This window comes from Anomaloglossus baeobatrachus, chromosome 1, assembly GCF_048569485.1.
Source record: "Anomaloglossus baeobatrachus isolate aAnoBae1 chromosome 1, aAnoBae1.hap1, whole genome shotgun sequence".
Classification (NCBI taxonomy): Eukaryota; Metazoa; Chordata; class Amphibia; order Anura; family Aromobatidae; genus Anomaloglossus; species Anomaloglossus baeobatrachus.
In genome coordinates this window covers 569,021,738-569,042,740 of record NC_134353.1, presented here as the reverse complement: position 1 = coordinate 569,042,740, position 21,003 = coordinate 569,021,738, and the positions used below count along the sequence as shown (strand labels likewise).

The following is a 21,003-nucleotide window of genomic DNA, read 5'->3' as shown; positions in this document are numbered from 1 at the left end:
AAACATATTTCCATCTCACTTGTTTATTTTCACCACGTAAGCCAATAAAACTGCACAAAATTTAGAAATAAACATTTCTGACATGCAAAAACAAAACCCCAAAAAATTGGTAACGAATATAGCCACCTTTTTTATGATGACACTCAACAGCCTACCATCCATAGATTCTGTCAGTTGCTTGATCTGTTTACGATCAACATTGCGTGCAGCAGCCACCACAGCCTCCCAGACACTGTTCCGAGAGGTGTACTGTTTTCCCTCCCTGTAGATCTCACATTTTATGAGGGACCACAGGTTCTCTATGGGGTTCAGATCAGGTGAACAAGGGGACCATGTCATTATTTTTTAATCTTTTAGACCTTTACTGGCCAGCCACGCTGTGGAGTAGTTGAATGCATGTGATAGAGCATTGTCCTGCATGAAAATCATGTTTTTCTTGAACGATACCAACTTCTTCCTGTACCACTGCTTGAACAAGTTGTCTTCCAGAAACTGGCAGTAGGTCTGGAAGTTGAGCTTCACTCCATCCTCAACCCTAAAACATGCCACAAGTTCATCTTTGATGATACCAGCCTATACCAGTATCCCACCTCCACCTTGCTGCCGTCTGAGTAGGAGTGGAGCTCTCTGCCCTTTACTGATCCAGCCTCTGGCACATCCATCTGGCCCATCAAGAGTCACTCTCATTTCATCAGTCCATAAAACCTTTGAAAAATCAGTTTTAAGATATTTCTTGGCCCAGTCTTGATATTTTATCTTATGTTTCTTGTTCAAAGGTGGACTTTTTCAGCCTTCCTTACCTAGGCCATGTCCCTGAGTATTGCACACCTTGTGCTTTATGATACTCCAGTAATGTTGCAGCTCTGAAATAAATCTCTCTTCTGACCCATTTTGCCAAAGGAAAAGAAGTTGCCTAATAATTAAGTACACCATATATAGGGTGTTGATGTCATTACACCACACCCCTCCTCATTACAGAGATGCACATCACCTGATTTACTTAATTGGTAGTTGGCCCTCAAGCCTATACACCTTGGAGTAGGACAACATGTATAAAAATTGTTAGGTGATCAAAATACTCATTTGCCTAATAATTCTGCACACAATTTACTCTGTACTCAAGTCGTGCCCATCCAAGCATCCAACTGCTCATTACGAGTACAGAGCACCCGAGCATGATAGTGCTCGCTTATCACTAGTTCCAAGCAACAATTGGTTGATACTATTCTCACCTAAACCTAAAGAAGAAAGAGACATATAAGCTAATTAGGATGTAATAAAATAATATCTTCTGAAACAACAAGGACAGTGTGCTATGTGGGCTGGATGGGGCAAAAAATCATTATGAGTCATACATGAGTAAATTCCTGCTTTATAAAATGGTCTAAAAAAGAATGTGCTCACAATTCCCAGCTACAATAGCCAAATGGTAGATTTAGAACATTTGTTGGGTAGTTATCCATCCCAATTTTTCATTAATATGCTACACAAAAGTACTGTATGTATATACAGTGCCTTGATAAAGTATTCACCCCCTTAGCTTTTCACCTTTTTTCTTACAGTATACTTGTGTTTAAATATCTTTGCAATCTAATTTGTGTTTGATGCATCACTATTACATTGTATAAGGTGGGGAAGGTGAGAAAAAATAGGTCAAAATGTAATTTATAGGATAAAATAAATAAAACTTGCCATGTGCATATGTATTAACCCCTTTTGCTATGAAGCCGCTAAAAATGTATGGTGCAAGAAATTATCATCATAAATCACAAGCTTACTTTTGAAAGGAAGTCCACCTGTGTGCAAACTTAGGGTCTCATGGTCTGTCAGTATATACACACCTTTTATGAAAAGCCACAGAGGCTGCAACACCATCAAGCAAGAAATCCCACTAACCAAACAACTCCATGAAGGCCAAGGAGATCTCCAAGCAAGTCAGAGACAAAGTTGTTGAAAAGCAGAAGTCATTGTTGGGTTCTAAAATAATCCTAATCTCTGATGATTGCCAGGAGCACCATGAAATCCATTATCATCAAATGGAAAAAACATGGTAACATAACAAACGTGACAAGAGAAAGCTGCCCACCAAAACTCTCAGCCTGGGCAAGGAGGGCATTAATCAGAGAGGCAGCACAGAGACCAAAGGTAATGCTGAAAAAGCTGCCGAGTTCTTAAGCAGAGACTGGAGTATCTGTCCATACAACCACAATAAGCCTTAAACTCCATAGAGCAGGCCTTCATGGAAGAGTGGCCAGAAACAAGCCTTTACTTACAGCCAAAAATTGGCAGGCTCATTTTTATTTTGCCAAAAGAAATGTGGGAGACTCCCGAAATATATGGAGGAAAGTGCTGGGGTCAGATGAGACAAAAACTGAACTTTTTGAGAACCAAGATAAATGCTACAGTATGTCTGGTGCTGAACCAACACCCAAAGAACACAATTCCCACAGTGAAATATTGTGGTGGCAGCATCATGTTGCGGGGATATTTTTGGCAGCAGGAATAGAGAGAATGGTCCTAGTCAAGGGGAGGATGGTTTGTGCGAAATATAGGGATATTCTTGAGCAAAACCTGTTTCAGTTTGTCAGTGATTTGAGACTGGGACAGAGGTTCTCCTTCCAACAAGACAATGACCGAAAGCATGGCACTAAGCAACACTCGCGTGGTTTAAGGGGAACAGTGTAAATGTATTAGGAGTGGCCTAGACAAAGGCCAGACCATAATCCAATTGACAATCTGTGGTAAGACTTGAAGATTGCTGTTCACCAGGGTAAACAATCTAACTTGGAACTGGAGCAGTTTTGCCTTGAAAAATTGGCAAAAGTGCAACTGGCAAGATGTGGGAAGGTCATAGAGACTTATCCAAAGCGAATTTCAGCTGTAATTGCTGCGAAAGGAGGCTTTATAAAGTACTGACTTTGAGGGGTTAACAGTTATGCACACTGAAGTTTTCAGTTATTTTGTCCTGTTTGTTGTTTGCTTCACAATACAATAAAAACCAAATGTTCACAGTTGTAGGTATTTCTTTACATGAACTGATGCAAATTCCCCAAAACAAAACAGAGACACTCCAGGTGTTAAGTAGCAAAACACGAAAAATGCCAAGGAGGTGAATACTTTCACAAGGCACTGAATGTTTACAGTAAAGAAAAATTAGGGGTATGTGCACATGTTGAGTCAATTTTTCTACAGCAGAAAACCCCCCCAGAATTTTGTCAGGAAAATGCAGGATAAAATCCGTGCATTTTTCCTTGCCTTTTTTCCTCCTTTGAATGGATGAAAAATTCTAAAAGAATTGCCAAAGTTTAAATCTGCAAGGAAAAATAAGCCGCACGTACATTATATTTCAGAAATCACTTCACTTTGTCATAATGATGCTGGGTAAGCTATACTATGGAGAATATATTGGGAAATAATATGCACTTTGAAACCCATATTGAAATGAGACGTGGACTGCGGGTGCATTGTTTATTATGTTATTTGTGTGGTTTTTCTTATTGACTAAAGGTTTTTCCCCTTTCTGTGATATTTCTATGGAGGGAATTATTTTATGTGTTGTATAATTTTGCTGTTAAATAAAAATGAACCTGATTTAAAAAAAAGAAATCACTTCACTTTGATAGCACTGCATCTATCCCGCAGCAAAAACGTATGGAGAAAAATGAGTCAAAAAGCAGAAGACAGTCACTTCTGAAGTTAGTCGCCTCTAGGGAACCAATAGTAACTAAAAGAATATTCACTGTTGTGTCATGGCATGGTGTAACTCCAGTTGTGTGGTTGTAAAGATAATACACCGGAACGTCTCAATCTTAGAGTACTGGGGCCTCATCAGCCTGGGTTTGTTAAGTGTAAAGGAAATACATGGTTTTCTAAATATTTTAAAAATATTATCTGAAAATTGTGACGTGCATTTGTATCCAGCCCCTTCGGAGTCAATACTTTGTAGGATCACCTGCAATTGCTTGTGTCTCTAACAGCTTTTCACATCTAGGGGCTAACATTTTTGCCAATTCTTCTTTGCTGTAGCTCAGTGAGATTGGATAGAGGCGTCTGTGAACAGCAATGTTCAAGTCTTGTCACAGAATCTCAATGGGGTTTAGGTTTGGACTGTGACTGGGCCATTCACACACATGAATATGCTTTGAGCTAAACCATTCCACTGTAGCTCTGGCACTATATTTAGGGTCGTTGTGCTACTGGAAGGTGGAACTACACCGCAGTCTCAAGTCTTTTTTGCATCCTCTAAAAGATTTGCCTCAGGATTGTCCTGAATTTAGCTCCATTTATCTTCAAATCAACTCTGATCAGCTTCCCTGTCCCTGCTGAAGAAAAGCATCTCCACAGCATGATGCTGCTACAACCATTTTTGACGGTGAGGATTGTGTTTTCATGATGAAGTGTAGTGTGAGAATTATCCAAACATAGTATTTTGCATTTAGCCCAAAAAGTTCTATTTTGCTGGGTCCCCTGAATGCTTTTTGCAACTTCAAACAAGACTTTTTATGGCTTGCTTTCAAAAATGGCTTTGTTTTTCCATAAAAGCCAGATTTGTGAACGATGTGACTAAGAGTTTTCCTATGGACACATTCTCAAACCTAACCTGTGTGTCTCTGCAGCTCCTACAGAATGACCATTTGCCTCTGGCTGCTTCTCTAATTAGTGGCTCAATGTTTGGGAGGTCAGTTTAGGTGAATGGCCATGTCTTGGTAGGTTTACAGTTGTGACATACTCTTTTCCTTTTTGGATGATGGATTGAGCAGTGTTTTGTAAGATTTTCAGAACTTGGGCTATATTTTTTAAAATAATCCTGCTTTACTCTTCTCCAGAACTTTATACCCAACTTGTCTGATGTGTTCATTGATTTTCATGATGCTGTTTGATCCTTATATTTTCAAACAAACCTATGAGGCCCTCCCAGAACAGCTGTACTTATACTGAGAATGGAAGATTACATACAAGTTGACTCAATTTACTAATTAGGTGACGTCTGGAGAAGATTGGTCACTCAGGATTTTATTTATTTTATTTACCTTTCCAATGCACTCTACATAAACAGTGAATATAAGAAGTATACACACCCCTGTTAAAATGCCAGATTTTTAACATGTAATAAAATAATACCAAGAAGAATAATTTCAGAACTTTCTCCACCTTTAAAGCCAGCCAAAATCTGTACAAATCCATTGAGAAACAAACAGAAATCTTTTTGCAGGAAAAAATAAAATGAACAAAACTAAATCAATGTGGTTGCATAAGTGTGAACACCCTTTTAGAATTGCAGATGTGGTTGTATTCAGAATTAACCATCATATTTAAACTCATGTTAAATAATAGTCAGTACACACTTGGAATAATTTAAAGCAATTCTGATTAACCCCACAGAAAGTTTAGTTGGTCTAGTATGATTTTCCTATCTTTTTCTTAGTTACATAAAAAGCTATATTCTGGAAAAAGCTTTTATCACATCAAAAGGATCTCATTGTTGAAAATGATCAATCATGAGAAGGATACAATAACATTTCCAGTGCACTAAATGTACTATGAATAATGTGAAGCTGGTCATTAATGGGTGGCTTAAAATTGGCACACAAAAATTGGCATTAGCTAAAACTGGATGTCCTTCAAAAAAAAGAAAAGAAAAAAGTTGGTCCAGGAAGATACCTAGAAGAAGCCTACACCAACATTAAAGGAGCTGCAGAAATTTCTGGCAAGTACTGGTTGTGTACTGCATGTGACAACAATCTCTCAGATTATTTAAATGTGTGGCCAGTGGGGTATGATGGTGTCAAGAATGAAGCTTTTTCTTACAAAGAAAAACATCTAAGCTTGGCTATGTTTTACCAAAACCTACAATAGGTCTGCCGAAAGCATGTTGAATACATGTTTTAGACTGATAATACTAAGATTGAACTTTTTGTCCATAATTCTGAAAGATATGTTTGATGCAAAGCCAACAAGTGCATATCACCAAAAGAAAACCATACCCACAGTGAAGCTTGGTGGAAGCAGTATTTTATTTGTGGCTGTTTTTTCGGCAGCTGGAAATAGGGCTTTAGTTAAAGTGGAGGGAATTATGAACAGTTTTAAACATCAATCAGTTTTTCAATAAAACTTTTAGGGCTCTACTAAAAAGCTGCAGATGAAGAGTAATTTAAAGGGGTGGTTAAACCATATTTATTATTTGCTAGATCGATATTATGTTGAGAAACAATTTTTCTTTGAAATACCTTGTTGGCAATAGTGCCTGTGAGAGGCGTTATTGCGGACCGCTGTTCCCCATCGCGTGACCCAGGGCTCCGTGACTTCGGGGATCCGGTGATGTCACATCAAGTTCCGGATCACGTGACATCACAGCGGCCGGCCGCAGTCTTTCTGAGTCACTGGGCTGTGGGTGGTGTTTCACAACTCGTCACAGCCCAGTGTATCTCCTGCTTGCAGTGCTCTGCTGTGAGGGAGGAGGGAGCAGGGAGCTGATGGGCTGTCACGTTTGGCTGTGGTGAGCGGTGAAACACCACCCACAGCCCAGTGACTAAGGAAGACTGCGGCCAGCCACGGTGATTTCACATGATCTGGAACTTGACATGACATCACCGTATCCCCGAGGTCACGGAGCCCAGGGTCACCACTTCTTTAATCTTTCAGCACATTGTCCCTAAGCATACCTGCAAATAAATATATGAATGTCTTCATCAAAAGGAGATTGAAGTTTTGTAATGACTCAGCCAGAGCCCAGACCAGAATCTAAATTAAAATCTGTGAGTTGACCTGATGAGGGCGCTATACACAGGAGATGCCTTCGTGATGTGACAAATGTTTTGAGTACTACTACAAGGAAGAGTGGGCAAAGATTGCCAATTCTAGATGTGCCATGTTATTAGACTCCTGCCCAAAAAGACAATGATGTTTTAAATTAAATGGGTACCTCAACATTGTATTAGTTTAATGGTGTGCATATTTATGCAACCACATTATTTTAGTTGTTTATTGTTATTTTTCCACCCAAAAAATAGCATAGTTTATTAATTGAATTGTGCAGATTTTAGGTTCCATTAAAGATGGAAAAAGTTCTGTAATTATTTTTTTAATGACAAAAACCTGGGACATTAACAAGAGTGTGTATTCTTTTAATATCCACTGTATATGTACAGTACAAACCAAAAGTTTGGACACACCTTCTCATCTCTAGAACAACTGTTAAGAGGAGACTTTGTGCAGCAGGCCTTCATGGTAAAAATAGCTGCTAGGAAACCACTGCTAAGGACAGGCAACAAGCAGAAGAGACTTGTTTGGGCTAAAGAACACAAGGAATGGACATTAGACCAGTGGAAATCTGTGCTTTGGTCTGATGAGTCCAAATTTGAGATCTTTGGATCCAACCACCGTGTCTTTGTAGAAAAGGTGAACGGATGGACTCTACATGCCTGGTTCCCACCGTGAAAGCATGGAGGAGGAGGTGTGACGGTGTGGGGGTGCTTTGCTCGTGACACTGTTGGGGATTTATTCAAAATTGAAGGCATACTAAACCAGCATGTCTACCACAGCATCTTGCAGCGGCATGCTATTTCATCCGGTTTGCGTTTAGTTGGACCATCATTTATTTTTCAACAAGACAATGACCCCAAACATACCTCCAGGCTGTGTAAGGGCTATTTGACTAAGAAGGAGAGTGATGGGATGCTACGCCAGATGACCTGGTCTCCACAGTCACCAGACCTGAACCCAATCAAGATGGTTTGGGGTGAGCTGGACCGCAGAGTGAAGGCAAAAGGGCCAACAAGTGCTAAGCATTTCTGGGAACTCCTTCAAGACTGTTGGAAAACCATTTCCGGTGACTACCTCTTGAAGCTCATCAAGAGAATGCCAAGAGTGAGCAAAGCAGTAATCAAAGCAAAAGTTGTCTACTTTGAAGAACCTAGAATATAAGACATATTTTCAGTTGTTTCACACTTTTTTAAGTATTTCATTCCACATGTTTTCATTCATAGTTTTGATGTCTTCAATGTGAGTCTACAATTTTTAGAGTCATGAAAATAAAGAAAACTCTTTGAATGAGAAGGTGTGTCCACACTTTTGTTCTGTACTGTATATACTAAAGATTTTTTTTGTGAATCTTTATCAATAAAATAAACAAAAAGACTCTTTTTTAAACCTAATCCAGATAAACCATAGGTATGGAAATTTGTGACTATCTCAATGGTCGCAAGGCTTTTCTTCACTTAGGGAAAGTATTCAGCCATACTCCTGTTTATAAATGACCTAGCTATGTCATAGTGACTTGTAGACAAGCCCATGGCAAAATGGCTACCTGTACATCATCATAGCCAATATATTCTAGCAATTTGTGAAAGTTGTGATAAATTGAAACTTTTAGTTGACTTTTTCCCACTACCACAGAAAACAATTCCAATTTAATGTAGTAGGCCATTCCAATATATATCAATGAAACATGTCTGGTATTCCCTAGCACCCAAACCACTACCATAACACTTTAGAGTCCTCTGTCAGTAGCAAACATATGTGTGCCAAAAATGCTTTTATCTTGTGAATTGACAAATACAAATAACCTAAGACTAGTCAGACTTTGCCTGTAATCACAGTCCCCAGTGTGACTGATATATAGTTCTTTGCTGGCCAAATCATTCCAGTACTGGTGCAATCTTAAGCATGAACACAACATCATCTCCTGGCATCCATTCATCAGCATGCGCCGAGAAGCTGTGTGTACTCTCAAAGATGTTATCATCACACAATGTATGCCCAGGAAGCTGCGATTACAGGTACTAAGACCGGACTAGTCTGGGACAAACATTTATATACAGTGATTGGTGAGTTAAAATTATTTTATATATATATATATATATATATATATATATATATATATTGCAAAAAAAGGGTTCTATAGTGTTATGGTGAAGATTTGGGAAGCTTGGGGTATTTGACAGATTCTCTTTGGGGCATACAAGCCAAAACAAATAAAATTACAAATAGAGGACCAATCAAGAAGTTTGTGCAATACAAAAAATGAAAAAGTTAAAGAAATACATTTACAGTATATACACATGCACTAACCAATTCACCTTATTGACAGTGGATATATAAAGTCTATACACCCCTGTTAAAATGCCAAGTTTTTACATAAACAAAATCATATCCAGAAGAATCATTATTTTTACATGTCAAACACCTGTCATTTTAAGAGGGGTGTGTATACTTTTATATCCACTGACACAATTATTTAACATTACATCTATCTATAGTCACATACACATACAGTACTTCTAAATCAGCTAAACATAAAAAAGGTTATTCTATGGCCAATATTCTTTTCATCACAGGCTTTCTGTCAATTTAGGCTGTATATGGTGTACATGACCAAGCATTTTTTCATTTTTTACCTTCTTGTATTCGAAAAGCCATACCTTTTTAATTTTGCTTTCGGTGTAGCTGCATGAAGGCCTGTTTTATTGCGAGATGTGTGTTATTTTATGCCGATATTTATTGCAAAGTAAAAATAACAAGCCAACTGCATTCTATGGCTCTGCATGACACCAGTGATGCCTAACATGTATAGGTTTTTTTTCCACAATTAAATTATATTCTATGGAAAAAAAAGCTATTTTTATGCCATATTGTAGGACCTATAACTTGTTCCATTTTTCCTATGATGTAACCTTTTCAACACTATTTCATTTTTCCACTAATACAGCCATATGGGTCGATGAATAAGACATTTTTATTATTACCATTTTTGAGCATTTACAATTTATTAAATAATTTTTTATAGCGTTTTGAAATTGATAGGGAAAAAAAGGCAAATCCACCATTGTTCTTTTGGTTATTCCATGCCCCCTAAAGTTTATATTCACGGTTCTTTTTGTTATTATTGTGCTTTAAGTGTATGAAAGATTTTTACTTCAAACTATTTTTAAAGTGAATCTGTCAGGTCCTACATGCACCCAGAAATACGAGCAGTTCTGGGTGCATATTGCTAATCCGTGCCTACCCGTCCCTGTATACACTAGCATAGATAAAGAAATCTTTAGAAAAAGGATTTCTAAAGATCTATTACCGTATGCTAATGAGTGCAGGGAGGTAGCCCCAAGGGCGTTAGTTCCCTCGCCAGTCGGCTCCATTAACATGTCAGTATGCCCCTGTGGGTGTGCTAACCTGCTAATAAATATGCAGCGTCAGAGGATGATCTCACTCACCTCTCCGCCACCATCGCGTCCGACGAGGGATTTTGGCTCAGTGCGCATGACCCCAGAGTTTGGGTCATGCGCACTATGCAGCCGGGTATATGCGTCCTGGCTTCAAACTGAAGTAGTGCGCACGAACCAAACTCTGGGGTCAAGTGCACTGAGCCAAAATCCTGCGTCGGACACGATGGTGGAGGAGAGGTGAGTGAGATCATCCTGTAACACTGCGTATTCATTAGCATGTTAGCACGCCCACAGGGATGTACTAACATGCTAATGGGACCGACTGGCCAGGGGAACTAAATGCCCAGGGGACTAGTCCCCTCGCTCATTAGCATACGGTAAAAGATCTTTAGAAAAACTTTGTCTAAAGATCCCTTTATCTATGCTAGTGTATACAGGACAGGCAGGGATAGTAATATGCACCCAGAAATGTTCATGGCTCTGGGTGCATACTGCACCTGACAGGTTCCCTTTTCAAATAAATGAATTTAATGGAAAAAATTTGTATACTTTTCTGTTTATATTTGTATTTATTAAACTTTATTTATCTTCTTGTGGAGAACTTTAATGGTATGGTTGTCAGTATAACACAGAGGGACATTCTAGACAAAAAGATGCTCTCTTACTGTGCACCCTTCCCCATTAGCCACAGGTGATTTTATTCTCTAGTAGCAGGTTCCTACTTGCCCTTACACAGGAGGTATTTAACCCAGAGAGAGGCGTTAGAGTAGGTGCCCAGTATACGAAAAATGCCTTGATGTGGCTACAGGGCAGATATAAAAATGGCCATTTTGTATGCTAAATATTTACATTTTTCCTAGATTTCCTTCAGCAGTAATGCATGTCTATATTCTTACATTCATGGTGTGCATGCTTTAGCATTTCAGAGTGCAATTCTCTTTTTTCATTACAGAGCCCTTCGCAATTCCATGGTCTCATAGAGTTAGGGGCACTTTGCACGCTGCGACATCGCAGGCCGATGCTGCGATGCCGAGCGTGATAGTACCCGCCCCTGTCGCAGCTGCAATATCCTTGTGATAGCTGCCGTAGCGAACATTATCACTACGGCAGCTTCACATGAACTCACCTGTCCTGCGACCGTCACTCTGGCCGGCGACCCGCCTCCTTATTAAGGGGGCGGGTCGTATGGCGTCACTGCGACGTCACACGGCAGGCGGCCAAAAGGAGCGGAGGGGCGGAGATGAGCGGGACGTAAACATCCCGCCCACCTCCTTCCTTCCGCATATCCTACGGAAGCCGCAGTGATGCTGGTAGGAGATGTTCCTCTCTCCTGCGGCTTCACACACAGCGATGTGTGCTGCCGCAGGAACGAGGAACAACATCAGACCGTCGCGTCAGCGTAATCATGGATTACGCCGACGCTGCACCGATGATACGATTACGACACTTATGAGCTCGTTAATCGTATCATCGAGCCTTTACACACTACGATGTCGCATGCGATGCCGGAAGTACGTCATTTTCAATTTGACCCCACCGACATCGCACCTGCGATGTCGTAGTGTGCAAAGCCCGCCTTAGACTTATGATTTCTGTGTGGCCTCCTCTAGCCATGCTAACCAATCAGAATCCCGTGATCAAGGTGCATGACACCAATGTAAACAGCAAAGGGAGTACTAGAGAACACCACATAGGCTGTGGTGTCTATTAACCATAATATCTAAGGGGTTACATAGCCTGGATCATAAATTTCTCTGTCAGACTATCACCATTAGAGTCCTACTGTTAGTCACCATGATATACCGATATATCATAGTGCTTTTAAAGAAGGCAATCCAGGTACAAAGCAGGCTAATACAGATAATTAGACAACTAATGACTTCACTTTCAGTCACTGCAAAAATAATTTGAAGGGATTTTCTGAGGCATTATAGGTCATTGATGTGAACACGTCTGGTTCTCAATCTGTTTAGTAATGGACTCCTGTGAGTGTCACATTCCCTTCATTGTTCACATAGGAACAGTAGATTGTTTGCTTATTTGGCTGTACATGGTACTGCAGATTACCTCTACTTCAATTTTAAAAGCCCAAGAAGCCCTTTAACCCCTTCACGACCGGACGATTTTTCGCTTTCTGTTTTTTTTTTCGCCATTCTTTTTCTGAGAGACGTAACTTTTTTATTTTTCAGTCAATATGGTCATGTGAGGACTCATTTTTTGCGGAATGAGCTGTACTTTTAAATGAAACCATCAGTTTTACCATATAGTGTACTGGAAAATGGCAAAAAAATTCCAAATGCAGAAAAATTGCAAAAAAAGTGCGATAGCACTATGGTTTTTGAGATATTTTATTCACTGTGTTCACTATATGGTAAAACTGATGTGTGGGTGTGATGCCTCAGGTCAGTGCGAGTTCGTAGACACCAAACATGTATAGGTTTACTTTTATATAAGGGGTTAAAAAAAATTGGAAGTTTGTCCGAAAAAAGTGGCGCACGTTTTACGCCATATTCCGTAACCCGTAGTGTTCTCATTTTTTGGGATCTATGGCTCAGTGACGGCTTATTTTTTGCGTCTCGAGCTGACGTTTTTAACGGTACCATTTTTGTGCAGATGCTACGTTTTGATTGCCTCTTATTGCATTTTTCGCAAAAGTTGTGGCGTCAAAAAAACGTCGTTTTGGTGTTTGGAATTTTTTTGCTGCTACGCCGTATAAATATCAGATTAATTGATTTTGTATTTTGATAGATCGGGCGTTTCTGAACGCGGCGATACCAAATGTGTGTGTATTTTTTAATTTTTTAACCCTTTAATTTTCAATGGGGCGAATGGGGGGTGATTTGAACTTTTAGGTTTTTTTGTTTTTTTTTTAAATTTTTTAAAACTTTTTTTTTTACTTTTTTTTATTTTACTAGTCCCCCTAGGGGGCTATTGCGATCAGCAATTCGATCGCTCTGCAGTATCTGCTGATCACAGCTACAAGGCTGTAAACAGCAGATACGCTCTCTTTCTCTTTTGCTGTGCCGCTGGCACAGCGAAAGTGAAAGCAAGTCATGTGTAGTACAGGAGTAATCACATGACCCTGTGCTACCATGACAACTATCGGAAGTCACGTGATCGCGTCACGTGACTTCCGGTATCGGGCGGTAAGTAAAAGTTTACCGCAATCGCGCTTATAATGGCGCTGTCACATATTGACAGCGCCATATAAGGGGTTAAACGGCACGAGCAGATAACGATTCTGCTCGTGCCTAGCAGGCACACATCTCAGACATCTCAGCTGTGAAAATCATCTGAGATGTGTGCCGATCGCAGCATGATGCTGCCGGCAGACCGCGGGCAGTAACGTTATGACGTAATTTTACGGCCCGCGGTCGTTAAGGGGTTAAGTAGGCTTGATTTCTATTTATGAAATTTGTTTCTACACTACCTTCAAGTAAATGTATGATTCAGGTCCACCTAAACAGCTAAAAATAAGAATTTACATATAACTAGTATTTATAATGTAATTAGGAGCAATAACAATCACATTGCTTATGTTACACTATAACAGTATAAATAAAAAGGAACTTTGATGTGGTTTATTTACCTGTGCATCAGCCAGCATAACATCCTTGAGCATGGGTGGGCCTTTGGGTTCTCCATTTTCCATCCTCACATAATGCACCTGATATCCACGTATTTGACCATGCTGCTTGTTAGACACAGGTGAGCGCCAGAACACTTTAACAGCTGTCGAGTTCACAGCCTCTACCTCGACTTTGCGAGGAGGACCACTAGGAACTGGAACAACATCATTTGATAAAAGAAAATATTATTGCCACCAGTCGTACTCACGGATTAAAAAGATCTTGTTTTAAACAGTAAAAATGTGAAACAATTATTTTCTAGCATTTACTAAAAAGATCAAAAAACATGACTGATGCAAAAATGGAAGAAAAAAGGGTATCAGAGAAAGAGAAAAACATGTAAAAATGTAAAAAGCCAAGGAAGATGCTTTGAAAGTTCAAAGCTCTTACGTTGAGAGGTTGCACTGATACAAATAATAAGACAAAAACAAAATGCTTTAAAAATGATTGGATTTACTGTAAAAATTTAACAGATTATCGAGCCTTCATCTTTTGTTCTTATAGTACACTGGTCACAAAACACAAGACAATAAAATGATGAAACTGAAAGTCAGTTTCTACAAAAAAAAAAAGTAATAAAGAAATATACAAGAGGAAAGAAAGGATTGAGACATTTCGAAGACATTGAAATGCCAAGATTAGAGCAAGAATTGGAAAAACTTACAAGAATATAAGAAAAAAAAACAAGAAAAAAAAACAAGAAGAAAAATAGGAGAAAACAGAAATAAAAGATATTTTCAGGTTTACAGAAGAAAGGGTTGCATAAAAACTGTGAAAGTTGGCAAGATTTTGTGTGAAAAAGAAAAATTGAGAATCTTAAAAATATTCTCATTACTCAGTGGCAATATAAAGCCTTGAAGTGAAGGAACAGATATAAACTGATTGAGAGGAGGCAACATACCATCTTCATCTGTCCGAACCAATATTGAAGGACTCTCAGGGCCTGGTCCAACATCAGTGTAAGCAATCATAGAGATTTGGTACTGAGTCCATTTTTCCAGTTGTTCCAAAAGGTACTGTCTAGTGCCTGAGGAAATGCCTGTAATTTCGTGGGGCTTGTTATCTTCTCCATCAACAGCAGAGTAATTGATGGAATATGCGGTAATAGCTCCATTCTGTTTGTCCTCTGGTGGTGGTAGCCAACTTACCAAGATGCTGGTAGAGCTTTGGCTGTTACATCGTATGTCTTGGGGAGGAGCTGATGGCTCTGGATTTCAGTAAAGCATTATAGGGAGGTTGGAGTATAAGGGTAGAAATGATCCAAAAAATAAAAAATGAGGGAAAAAGGAAAGAAAAACAAATAAAAACAAAACCAAAAATAACTAAATAGGGCAACTGAATGAAAAACAAAACTAAAATAGTTCAGGGAACAATAAGTACCTTGGCTTGTTAAAATGAATAGACTTAAAGAAAAATAAAACATAATGAACAACTAAGACAAGGTGCATGGGGACATATGATATATGAATGTGAAGACTCACTTTACCTACCTGCATAAAATATGGCCTTCAACAATAATTTACCAAATTTTACTGGTTTCAATTAATGCATGTTGCATGTTATAAAAGCAGGACCTACTTAACGGACTACCTAAGTCTAAACGTACTGTCAGTTATAGTGATATATCATTCCATATCAGTTTTATCTTGTTAAAAGTATACTAAAACATGCCTTAAGTGACAACCAGATGGAAAATATATATTAAAAATCAACAACAAAAAAAAACTTTGACATAAAACACCTTGCTCTAAATATGTTCATTTCCAAAGTTAAAGTAAACATTGAAGCTACAATAAGCATGCAATTTACTTATAATGAAAATCTGATACAAAGGGTTACCTACCCGAAGCGAGAACAGCATTGTTGGTTTGGACTTTTACTTGTACTTACCAAATATCATCAGTTGCTATACCAGCTCTCAAGACTATTATTATAGTTGTTATTGATAATTAATATCACTTTAAGCTCCAGAGGAACATATAGATTTTTTTCTACCAAAAATTCGAAACGCCAAATCCAAAATATATACTAACATAAGTGTACTATATATATAAATGGTACCCTTTTTTAAGGACAATTGACAAATAATCCACCCAGCTTTTTAAAGATTGCTGTCAAAATGCAAGTCAAAAAAATCTACATCTGGATGATATAATTAATCTGTATGTGTACATTTTATTTTTTTGTTCTATTTTGATTCAGTCTAAAACAAGTAAGTTTCTTATTTTCATTTTTGATAACTTAGTGCAAGAAGCAATGACGTTTGAAACAAAAGTCAAAAAGTAGCTTGACTGTACAAAGGGCCATGAATAAGGCTTCTGACTTGTAGTGTATAAACCCATAATTTTTTGTCCACAATCTGCACAGAATCATAGAATCCTAGAATAGTAGAGTTGGAAGGGATCTCAAGGGCCATCGGGTCCAACTCCCTGCGAGAGCATGTTTTCCTAAATTATCCCAGCTATATGTTTATCCAGCTTCCGATGTGATGGGCTCTTTGTTCCTACAAGCAAGACCATGAATTTTTTCTCTCATAAGTTCACATGAAGTACAAAACAAAAAAGTTGTCCATATGCCATTGCATTCAGTATTACATTGATATTCTACCTTACATAAAACAATATAGAAGGAGCGTTACAGAAGTGAAACATGGCAGAACACCAAGTGCCTACGGGTCCATAACACAGAACCATAGCAATTCCTTATGCCATCATAAAAAGTGCATGGATCCTTAAGACAATTTACTACATTACTCAATTTACTAATTTTAGCTTACTAGAATTTTTCCCTTTTCTAAATGTGTAAAATATATAGTCAGTGATGTTTGTCATCTTCAATTATATTTGGGTCATCCTACTGGTCTCACCATATTGTCTACATTTCAGTTGTGCTGCTGTAAATATGTAACAAAATGAAGAACTAAGAATTCTGATTAACAGAATTCAGATCTGGACCTATTATTTTCTATGGTTTTATTCCTATCATGTTGCCATCGTAACCTTTTCCTGACCATGGTTTAAATTGTTTAGAAAGCGGATTTTAAGTCAAGTGTTTTGTGGTCAAAATTCATTGCTTCAAAAAAAACCGATGGAAAATTAGCAAAACATTTTATGATGTTTGCTTTCAATAGGAAATGTTTTCCACTGCACAATTTCAGTACAGCTTGTTCACTTAACAATAGCAAATCCTAAATGTCTTATCATGGTTTTATCTAGGTGAAAACTCAGAAAGAGACCTACTTGACTGCAGGGTTTTGGCTGAGATTTCAGTTGTTGAAGCACCAAGGCCTAGCGGAGCCTCAGCAGCTAATCGGAAGTAGTACAAAGTGTTTGGCTTCAGGCCTTGCAGCCGATATGATGTAGTTGGCTCACTGGTAACAGATTGCTGACGAAAGATAGAATCAAGAGTAAAGAAATAAGATCTTTTTAGAACAAATGGCAAGATGAAACCAGAAGATAATAACAACTGGTGGTACATTTCTAGAGCCCTCAGGTTATAGCATTATTACCCATATTGCAGAAATTTTTGCACCCATGTGTATAAAGCAGAATTAGATGAGTGGCCACGAACTTTAAAGTTCATACCGAACACAGACTATACAAAAAAAATCAGTGTTCGAGTTTGGATGCTTTATGTATACAATATATACACTTAAGCGAGCAGTGCTGTGTTCGGGTACGCTCGGTGCTCAGCCCTGTGCGAGCCACTTGCAGTGTTTGAATGACTCGCACTGGATGTAAAATAAGTGATATTGGATGTGGTGTGTACAAAAAAAATAAAATTAAAAACCCCACCCACTCCCCTTCAAAAGTGCTCTGCTTATGGCTGACTGTATGTGGGCAGAGACTTGAACTGCCCAATCAATGGCTTCCAATGGGGTTCAGCTCAAGTTCGGGTCCAGAACAGAACTTTATCTAAAGTCCAGATGAACCTGCAGAACCCGAACTTCTACAGGTCTGCTCAACTCTACTCAGAGTATAAATGTTTTAATATAAAATAAAGACTACTGCATATGAAAATCTCTCTGAAAGTATCAACAGCTTTAACAATCAAAAATGTTACCCCATCCCAAATCAGGTACTAACAAACTATAACTTCCCTAAATAGAAATAATGATTTTGTATCACTTATTGATGCAATTTTACCAGTTTGCACCTATAACCTCCATCCATTAAGATCATACCAAATTCAGTTGAACAAACCCTATAATAGAAATGGCCATATACATTAAATACGTGTCAGCTGACAGAGACATTTTCAATGTAATGGACTGCTATCTAATAATGTAGTTTTCAGGGTAGATAGCTGCCCTCTCCCAAAAACAATACACATTCCGCAGGGGTTGAGGAGGAATAGTTGTTGAATGAATAAGAGCTTCAAGCTACAGCTAACTGTATATATAAAACTCTTTTTTCCATAAAAAGTGTTTATTGAAATAAGGAGGATATATACAGTGTATATCATGCACTACTCAAATTTCAAACTTTTTTAATGTTTAACATACACCTTGTAACATCTGACCTTAGACTGCATACTATCACTAATATTGTATACTATGTGCCTTTGTTATACTCAAACAAGAGAATACTTAAAGGGTAACTGTACATTCAAGTAACTTCTGATAATAAACTGTCCTGTCTAAGTACAGGAGGAATAACACTATATCAGGCCATTATATGACTTATATTCTATATTTTCACTGATTTTTGATTCTGCAGTCTCTGTAGCAAATTTGCAATCCACTCTTAGTGGGAGGAGACTAGCAGCTACACAGCACATCACACAGAGAAGTATTCAAACTCTAAATCAATGATTTTAGCACACAGAATCAAACATCAGCAGCATGAATGAAAGTACACAGCATATTTGATCAATGTAGACATGAATCCAACACTAGAGTGAGGTAAAAGACTTGCTAGAAAGCTCAGCACTATCTCTCTTTGTCTCCCTCTGTTTGCTTCTTCCTCTGCTACGTTGTCCTCCTCTCCCACCCCTTTCCAAAGAGAATGGTGGGGTGTGACACATGGCAACACAGGGAGCTTGAAGTTAGTCTTGTCTGAGCTGTTTTCAGACTGGATGGTGATTTCAGGAGGTAAGGGGAAGAGGAAGAAGTAGCTCATAATTGAGAAAGGAAAGCAGATCTCTGACAAAAAAGTTCCCATTTAATCTAACAATTAAAAATTTAATCTAATAACTAAAAATATTTATGGTTTTTTTCAATCTCTTGAAACTTTAAAAGATATCATAAAACGTTAAAGGTTTCCGACAATGAAGAACCCTCAATTTACCTCCTCTGCGTGATCCCCTTCTTTATAATACAGCTTGTAGCTGGAGATTGTGTCAGAACGTGGGGGAGTCCAGGACAGTAGTATACTTGTTTCTGACTCTGCTTCTGCTTTAAAGTTTAGAGGCTGACTAGGAACTGCAGGAAGAAATATTACATGTATTTCCTTTATATAAAGCCAACATATTGCACGAAGATCACTACCATCATTTCCTACCCCAAATCGGGATCAAACTACACTTTTCTAATCTTAAACACACACACACACACAGTTACTAGTGCCTGTGAAATGAGTAGCTACTTAATCTATCTGTATATAGCCTAGGAAATGAGGTAAAAAGGTGGATTATTAGTTCATATTCATGACTAGTTAGTTTGCAATAATTTCTTATGCAAAATGACATTTTTATTGGAAGATCAGCAAGAAACTGTCTATGTAGTGGCGTATTTCCAAGACATATTGATACACCTTCCTATTTGGATACACGTTTGATAGTAATCATACCTTAATAGAATCTTAATTATAAAGAAAGCAATCCATTACAACCATGCAATTTTTCTACTTGAAGTTAGTTTGAAAAGAGCAAAAATAGCATTAATGTATGCTGTACATTATTTTACCAAAAATTATCATCATGTTCAAGTCTTGTTTAAAGGCTTACTCCCCCCCCAAAAAAAATGTATCCCTTTCTGATTGCTGGGGTCTGAGTGCTGGGGACTCCTTATGCTGTTGAGATCAGGGCTCTGAACTCCCAACAATAGGGCATTGCAACCCCTATGTTGAATGAAGAGAAGGTGCACATGTTCGAACTCCACTCTATTCATTGCCTATGGGAATGATACAGAAAATCAAACACCTTATTGAGCAATTTCTGCAGTCCCATTCAGAATAAATGGAGCAGATGTGCACCTTCACTCCATTCAATAAATGACTGGAGAGCCCTGTTCTTACAGTTCCAAAGCATTGATATTTGCATTTTTGGAATCTCTGAGTTCAGCAAGTTATCCTGTATCTCAATCATAAGGGTAAAAGTAAATAACCTTTTAAGTTGACGCTTCAGAGGAAGTATATTATATCTTTTCAACACTGAAGATATGACACTTTGATATAATGTAAAGTAGTTAGAGAAAGATTCCCAGCACACTGAAGCTGAGCTGCAGCACAGTAGCCAATACCATACAGCGGTCTAACAAAACCAGTTGCAAAACAGGCCTCCCCATGGTGGACCAAACAAGTTGAATGTTCGTGTTCGGCATCATATCCAGAGGCTGACTTTCAAAATAGATGTGTGTTGCCAGCGTTGCTGCAGAGGTTAAAGGAGTGGAAGCGGGATATGCCTGTCAGTGCTCAACACAAACTGCATCAAATTGGTCTGCATGGTTATCATCACTATCATGTCCTGTGGTGTGATGAGACCAAGACAAACTTATTTGATTCAGATGGTATCAAGCGTGTATGGTGGTAACAAGCTGAGAAGTACAAAGACAAGTATGTCCTGCCTACATAAAGCATGGTGATGGGGGTATCATGCTTTGGGGATGCATGAGTGCTGCTAGCTGTGGGGAGCTACAGGTCATTGAGGGAACCATGACTGCCAACATGTACTGTGCAACACTGAAACAGAGCATGATCCCCTACCTTCAGAAACTGGGCCAGAAGGCAGTATTCCATCATGATAACGACCCAAAACACTGTTCCAAGATGACTACTTCCTTGCTAAAGAAACTGAGGGTAAAGTTGTTGAACTTCCAGGCATGTCTCAAGACCTAAACCCTATTGATCATCTGTGGGGGGCTCCTCAAACAGAAGTTGGAGGAGTGCAAGGTTTCTAGGATTCCCCAACTGTCATCATGTCATCATGTAGGAGTGAAAGAGGATTCAATTGGCTCCTGTGAGCTCTAGTGAACTCCATGGTCAAAAGACTTAAGG

At 38.6% G+C, this 21,003-nt stretch overlaps 1 protein-coding gene across 48 annotated transcripts in view; it reads right to left on the bottom strand.

Annotated features, from left to right (window-relative positions):
- The window catches only part of PTPRD (protein tyrosine phosphatase receptor type D), a 507,941-nt gene that overhangs the window by 172,428 nt on the left and 314,510 nt on the right, over positions 1–21,003 (bottom strand). For 30 of the 48 annotated variants that reach the window (XM_075317015.1, XM_075317121.1, XM_075317166.1 and 27 more), the window contains 4 exons: positions 19,078–19,211; positions 17,029–17,173; positions 14,691–14,996; positions 13,750–13,943 (listed from right to left, as the gene is read on the bottom strand). In XM_075317015.1, the coding sequence (XP_075173130.1) occupies positions 13,750–13,943; positions 14,691–14,996; positions 17,029–17,173; positions 19,078–19,211 (779 nt within the window). The remainder of the gene's footprint in view (positions 1–13,749; positions 13,944–14,690; positions 14,997–17,028; positions 17,174–19,077; positions 19,212–21,003) is intronic. The other 18 variants (XM_075317305.1, XM_075317361.1, XM_075317314.1 and 15 more) reach the window with 2 other exon arrangements.